Below are 7,274 nucleotides of genomic sequence, written 5' to 3'. Positions count from 1 at the left end.
GTCCCACGAAGTTAAAGCTGCAGGGGTTGAGGCTGGAGCTGCGCCTGGGACCCACCATCAGGACCTTCTTGGTGTAGTTGTTGAGGGTGGAGACTCCGGCCGCCATGCAGACAGTGAAGGCAACCCAGGCCACACTGAGGAAGAGGAGCGAGGGATGAAGACAGATGGGCTGTGTGAACGCTCAGCAAGATGAGGACAAAACAAAAACTTCAAATATGAAATTGAGGATGTTCTTCCTGGAATGATTTGGTTACTTAACCCTTTAACACCTGAGGTGTTACCAGTGACACAAAATCTTTAACATAATGTAAATTTTCAACTGGCCTTTTCTCCTTCAGGATCTACTGGAATTATGTTGATCGTGTAAACAATTAATGAATTACTGTAAATCAAAGGACATAAACACTGGAGCGCCAATCTTAAAGGGTTGAGTGGCTTTGTTCTTCTCAAGCTGCCAATAAAGTTTTTTTTTTTTAGTTAAATCAAACAATCCTCTAAAAAGAAAATTTGCACACCTAAAATAACATGAATGTGTGTTCTTAGTGTCTTCAAACAACATGGAAATATTTTTTAGCTTTTTTATCATTTAAAAATTAACTATTTTATTGTTAAAATGATGGAAAACTGTAATTAAAAAAATACAAAAGTATGATTACCTGAGATAATGCTAGTGTGAATGCTATTTGCTGTAAGTAGTTGCTGAAGCTTTTTTGCTGAAAATAGTGACAATTTATTTTAATCGCTGAAGCGAATTCCTGAAAATGCTAAAGCTATTTACAAAATGTTAAATTTGCTAAAAGACTGGAAATTTCATTGAAGAACTATGAAAGAGCGCTAAAGTTGACCTAATTTTTTTCTGAAAAATGAATGAAACAGTTTATAACTTTTGACAAAAATTCACATGATTTCCTTTCAAAATAAAAGACACCTTGTGTCACATAGAATCAGCTCCCTGTGCCAATGTAGGTATATATAGTGTAATGTGAGCAGTGATTTAAAAAATGTTAATTTTTATTAACAGCTAAATCTCCAATAAAAATCCATGATTCCAACTCAAAAAATAAATTGGACCAATTGTCTGTTTATTCAAAAATTATTATTTTTTGAATTAGTTTCTTCTGCAAAGTTAAAAATATGCCAACTTTACACATCCGGTCAGAGGATTCTCCCTCATCTGTGCATGTTTGGATATTTTGCAGCGGATTAAAACTTTGCACTCTCTGAAGTGTGCATGACAAACCTGCCAGTCTATCATAAATAAAAATGTTTTCCCCCCAACAGATTAAAACTTCTCATCTGTCTAACCTTGTTTTTAAGCAGACACACCTGCAGGCACAAAGTCAACAGAATTTGATTTTAACCTTCAGAATGAGGACAAAGGCTTAATAACTCTTAAAAATATTTTTTCTCATTTCTGAACCTACATACTTTTAACAACCCAACCAAGACAAAAATACTAAAAAAAAGTGTTTTCTACTGATTATTTCCTGTTTTTAATAAAGAGTTTTTTGGTTGGTCTTCAAAAAGTACAATAAAAGTTCTCTCACAATTAATAGTACAATGTTTTCAGTTAACAAGTTATACTTTTATAAGGCTAAAAGAGATTTTTTGTCAGAAGAATTTGATCACCATAATCTTTAGCCTCGGTTATCATAATTTTTTAAAATAAAAACTACTATGGTTTAATGGACCAAACAGGATCCTTATTGTGTTTTTCCCATTAAATAAGCTAGATCAGTTATTAGAATGTGTCAAACTGATGTGATGTAACACTAATACTGATAAAGCAAGTGTCGATAGGTGATGCTTAGGAAAAGATTAATCAATAATATATATTTAAGTCCAAATGTGGCTTAACTTTTAATTTAATGTGTGACCAATTGAGAATTGAGACACTCTTCTTAAGAAAATTAAATGTGTCTATTAATACGAGTGAAACACAAAACTTACTAGAAAGCCCAGGAGTAGCCATAGCTATGAGGTTTGAAGTTTTCTGGTCCCATGGTGACGGTGGTCTGAAACACCTGCATGTACATCATGTGACCCACCATTCCCAGCAAACCTACAAAAGAAAAGAGGGAAACAAAACAATGTTGCTTTCAGGAAATAGTCACTCAATCTTTCTGAGGGAGACGGCGTTCTGTACCTCCCAAGACGGTGAAGACGGCGGCAAAGGCATTGAGGAGCTGACCCCAGCGCAGCGTGGACGGGAACCAGGCCTTGATGCACAGCTGCACGGACAGCAGCATGCAGCTGATGAGCAGCAGGCCGATGTACATGAGCTCCAGAGTCAGCGACAGCCACATGATTGCTGTGGAAGACGAAGCTAAATGTAAAAACTCAATCAAAAAATAAATAAATAAATCAAAGAGTCCAAAAAAACTACAAAACCAACCTTTTTCTGATCCTGGAGGCAAAGTATAAAACTCTCGACACTTCTCCTCTGAAACAAACAACAAAAAATAGTTAATTATTTTCTTAAAATCCTCACTAAAAACGTACTACTTGTTATTACTTAAATTTGAATATTTGCATATATGATCATACTTGTATGTATATCTATACATGTAAAAGGTTGGTAAAAATGTCAGGAAGAATTGCTTGGTTGCAACTAATAGGTACATTTAATGAATAAAAATGAATACAAATATTGTCAAAATGTTATAAAGATGGAGGAAATGTTCTCCTATTTATTAGTGAAGGTCCATTCCAAAATTTACTGGATATTTTTCTCCTTTCACAGCTAAATTAGATGTTAAAAACCATCCTGCAGCTTGTGTATTTGTATTTTTAATCAAATTTGATGCTACGACCTAATTATGCTGCGATAAGACTGAGAGGAGTTAGCACAAAGTCCTGCCAACTGCCGGGAGTAACCTCATAGGAGATTATGGGATTTGTTTGGCACAGATCTGGAAGGACGGAGGCTTAAAGCAGTATATTAGCTGGGAAATTTAACATTTATTTTTCTCTGTTTCGTTAAACAAATCTGTGTGTGTGTGGCAAACACACATATTAAAAAGAAAAATGCTGAAAAGACAAATCAGTTTTTGTGTCAACTAAGCTTCTCTGTGGCCTGATTACTAAATTGTTTACATGATAGCTCCATTAATCTCTTATGGCCATGAGTTAGCGAACATCTGAGCTTTAAGATGACAGCTGCTTATAGTAAGAGCACAAGAAAATGAAGAAAATCAACTTACTGGCCTGAATTTTACAGAATTTGTCTCTTTAATTTGGTGTTTTTTTGCTAGTGTGGTGTTATGACCAGAGCTCCAGTGTTTATGTCCTATAATTTACTGTAATTTTTTTAAATTGTTAACACGATCAATGTCATTCCAGTAGATTTTGAAGGAGAAAAGCGGCGTGAGCTCACGCCGCTTTTCTCCTTCAAAATCTACTGGAATGACATTGATCGTGTTAAAGGTTGAAAAGTTACAGTATGTTAAAGAATTTGTTTTCACACGTTAATTAAAGGGTTAATGTTGGCCAATTTTTAAGGTCAACTTTTTTAAAAATACAACTTTAATCAAAATATATGCTTTCAGTCAATGTGAATATGATGTGCGGAAAAAACTGCTATAATTGTACAAGCGACTCGGCAAGAGTTAAAAAAAAAAGAAAAATTAAAAAGTGATCAAAAAGCATTTTCCCATAATTCAACAGGTGTAAAAAAAACCCCACCTAGAGCTACTCTTGTAAAACGCTTTCAGTTTCTCACACGTCCACAAAGGAATTTTGGCGAGTTTCTCCGCACACTGTTACTACTTGTTTAGCTGTTCCCAGATTTAGCTCATCAATCTCTCTATAAAGCTGCAGAATCTTTAAGGATTTAAGGTTATTGCAACATTCTTTCATTAATATTTAAAGAAAAGATCGTCAGTTTGATTCCAGCATTTCAACTTGAGACAAAATTTCAGAAAATCCCACCAGCGCCATGATTAACATTTATATGCTCCTTTATGTTTTAACCGAATGACATGTATTTTAGAACAAACCACACACACAAAAGTCAATTTAACTCATCATTTTGACTTTAAAGATGCACTCTGGAGGATTTGAGCTTCTATTTTGTCTAAATATTGCATACATGTTTCATTATTTGACATTAATTAAAGCAAGTTTGCTTTAGATTTGCGAAAAATTTAGATTTATGGAATTTTACTATTAATTTATGCATTTTGCCAAAAGGCCAAAGCCCATTCATATCACTTTATATCACACCTTTCATCAACATGTTGTCAAACAAAAGGTGCTTAGCAAAAAAGACGGACATAAACATTAGCTAAAACCATGGAAAGTTATCAGACACATTAGATTAAAAGCAATAACATAAAAAGTGGGCAAAATTACACACTAAAATCATATAAATTTACCAAATTAATAAAATAAAACAGGTGCATTATTTCACACAAACTTTTGATATGCTAAAAGAGAAGATTTAAAAGTCAGCCGTGAGAAAGTTAAGGTAAGGTGAGATAAAAGCGTTTGCCAAAACACAAAAATAAAAGAAAATGTTCCAAATTTGACTGTTATAACAAGCAAAAACAAAAGCACTGTTAATAAGGTCAAATGGTCATTAGGTAAAAAATCCTTCTACCTTATATATAATTTATTGATTTTTACATATCATATATATTTTAAAGAAATTTGGGGAAATGCAAACAAGAATTCAATAAACTCAAATAAGAATCATCACTGGGAGTTTCTATTGGGATCCATCTACACCACTGTTTATGAAGCTGAAAATATTAAAGTTTAAAGTCTTAGTAGATCATTCCGTCCTAAAACTCATGTATAGAGTACACCACGAAAATCTGCCACATAACATACAAAAAAGTTTGAAAAAGACAGACCAATTACAACCTAAAAGGTAATGAAATTTTAAAAACCAACAAATTCAGGACAAAAATGAGGGAAAAGTGTTTTGGTGCAGGGGATCAGACTATGGAATAATCTTGAAAAATCAAGAGTTCAGTTCAATTATGACATTTAAAAAACCTTTGAGAAACAAAACCACAATTTGATTTTAATGATGGATTAAATAAAAGTAAAATACTGAGATGTTTGGTTTATTTTCTTGTTGTTGCTTTTGCTGTTTGTTTTTATTTGTCTGTTGCTTTTGCCAGTCAGGTGACATATTAATATTAAAATATAAAGAGATAGATTTAGTTAAATGGGGCAGAGATTATACTTTTATTTTTGTTGCATGCTATGAAAATGAAATAAATAAATAAAACTAAAACACTACAAACAAATGGAATACAACGGAGTTCAAAGCAATCTTGCAATTATTATGTTTCTCAAAAAAGTGAAATGTTCTTAAATACAATGTGATTCTAGTGTTGGAGCACTAAAACATATTTTAAAATGTTGTTAATCTGGATATAAACTATCTGTGTCTGTGGTTTGACATGAGGAGTTTGTGGTGAGTTGGCAGCATCACACATTTAGATATAAGAGCTTTTTGACCAGATCAAGTTTCAATATACTCATTAAAATAATCTGAGAAAACCTACTAAGCTATTTCTTTTATCATGTTTACTACAATTAAACCTAAAGGAAATAAAAATGTAACTTTCACAATAGATTAAAAACAAACTGGAATTGAACTTATTTTTATCCCATAAAGTTGCAGGATTGTACAAAACGCAGCTGATGGTTCAAAATGTTGTTAACCTTTTCCTATTTGGCTTTTAATCCATAATTGAGTCCTGCTGCTTGAAATCTGTGCAGCCGAACACAAACTGATGATAATCCTCTTACGGCCGAACACATACAGACGCTCACAATCATACAAGCATCACCTTCCTGTTCTCCAGCTCACTGCTTTGTCTCTGTGTCTCCTTCCAGTCATCATTAAAGAAGGTTTCAGATGTATTGTCAGAAAACCTTCTCCTTCTCGGTCTCACCTCCTCCGTCTGCGTAGATGTTCTCCTCACAGATGAAGAACAGCCCCGTGTGGAAGGTGGGGAAGACGAAGCGGTCGTCCCCGGTCTCCCAGAAGAACTGGACGTTGGAGTAGTTGTTCAGGCCTGGAACGGGGATGCAGTTGGTGTGCTTGGTGGCCGAGCACAGCGGCTTGGGCACCTTCTGCTTCCCCGAGCACCAGAAGGAGGACACGAGGGCCAAGGTGCTCAGGAGGAGAGACACGACCGTCTGCAGGAAAGAGAGGGAAGGAGAGCGCATCTTCTGCAGGAAAGCCATCGTGAAAGGTTGGATTGAAAGCTGGTGGTAGAAGGAGAACAGACGGAATAGTTTAAGATAGTAAACATCTCACTGTTCCCTCAGATAAACTAAAGCAGAGCCAAATTACACATTCAAGACTAATAAATAAATACAAAAAATTCCACTATAGTGACAGTTGGTGAGAAGAAAAACTTACAAGATTCTCCTTCTTCTAACGGCGTCTTCACACTCCTCTTCAAGAGTAGAAGGCAAACAAATAAATCGTTTGCTTTCCCTCCACATCGGACAGCGAGAGTGACGGCGAGTCACACTGACCTCTGCGAGCCGTGACCGTCACTCTTTATGATCCAATCTCACAGATAGAAACAAGCGTGAGGGTATCACACACAAACACACATCCTCCTCTTTAATCCAGCCTTATAAATCCAAAACAGACGGTTCCGTTTTCATTTTGATTCCTAGACTCATTCTGATCCCTTTCATTCATCGCCTCCTCCCAGATCGCATAAACATGTGGTGATACTTCATACCCGGTGAAAAAGTGTGTGGCATACTTTTAGTGCGACCTTGACACAGTGAACAAAAGCTGTCCACAGACAAACAAGTCCAACAGTCGGATGTGTGAGACTGGGTTTGGAGAAATTTGAGTCTGTTATTACCACAGCAACACTCCGTACATAGAGTAAGGGTTGCTATGGCGTCGTCCTTACTCCCAAAATAACCTTATTAAGATTTCACACATTCTCTACTGGAGGACAACCAACAGTCCTGATGTTCAGGTACTTGGAATGGTAAAGGTCAAGCAGCTTACAGGAAGTGGAAATATCTGAATGTATTATTCAACAGCAGTAAAGCATAGTTAATGTTCTGAGGAACCTAAAGACTCACCTGATGAAAATGGTGTTTTAAACATGTTCTTGTGGCATTTTTCAGATTATTTTCACCCTGTGATTTTGCAAGTTCTCCCTCTGAGAAATCATAGAGGGTTTTGAGATGTTCATCTTAGGTACATGTCCACCATGAGAGACATAATCTAAAGAAAAAGAAATCACATTGTAGGATTCTCTTAATATTTTTGTATGCTA

General features: G+C 35.5%; 1 protein-coding gene across 1 annotated transcript in view; it reads right to left on the bottom strand.

The window, feature by feature from the left end:
• LOC112146162 (germ cell-specific gene 1-like protein) overlaps positions 1-7,274 on the bottom strand; it is a 7,655-nt gene extending 381 nt beyond the window's left edge. The window contains exons 1-5 of the mRNA XM_036213069.1: positions 5,913-7,274; positions 4,418-4,427; positions 2,147-2,490; positions 1,951-2,062; positions 1-134 (exon numbers count right to left, since the gene is read on the bottom strand). Coding sequence (XP_036068962.1) covers positions 1-134; positions 1,951-2,062; positions 2,147-2,490; positions 4,418-4,427; positions 5,913-6,207 — 895 coding nt within the window. The 5' untranslated portion in view covers positions 6,208-7,274. The remainder of the gene's footprint in view (positions 135-1,950; positions 2,063-2,146; positions 2,491-4,417; positions 4,428-5,912) is intronic.

The sequence above is a fragment of the Oryzias melastigma genome, linkage group LG8 (assembly GCF_002922805.2).
Source record: "Oryzias melastigma strain HK-1 linkage group LG8, ASM292280v2, whole genome shotgun sequence".
NCBI lineage: Eukaryota > Metazoa > Chordata > Actinopteri > Beloniformes > Adrianichthyidae > Oryzias > Oryzias melastigma.
The sequence above is the reverse complement of the archived record's forward strand: the minus strand, read 5'-3'. Positions and strand labels throughout refer to the sequence as shown.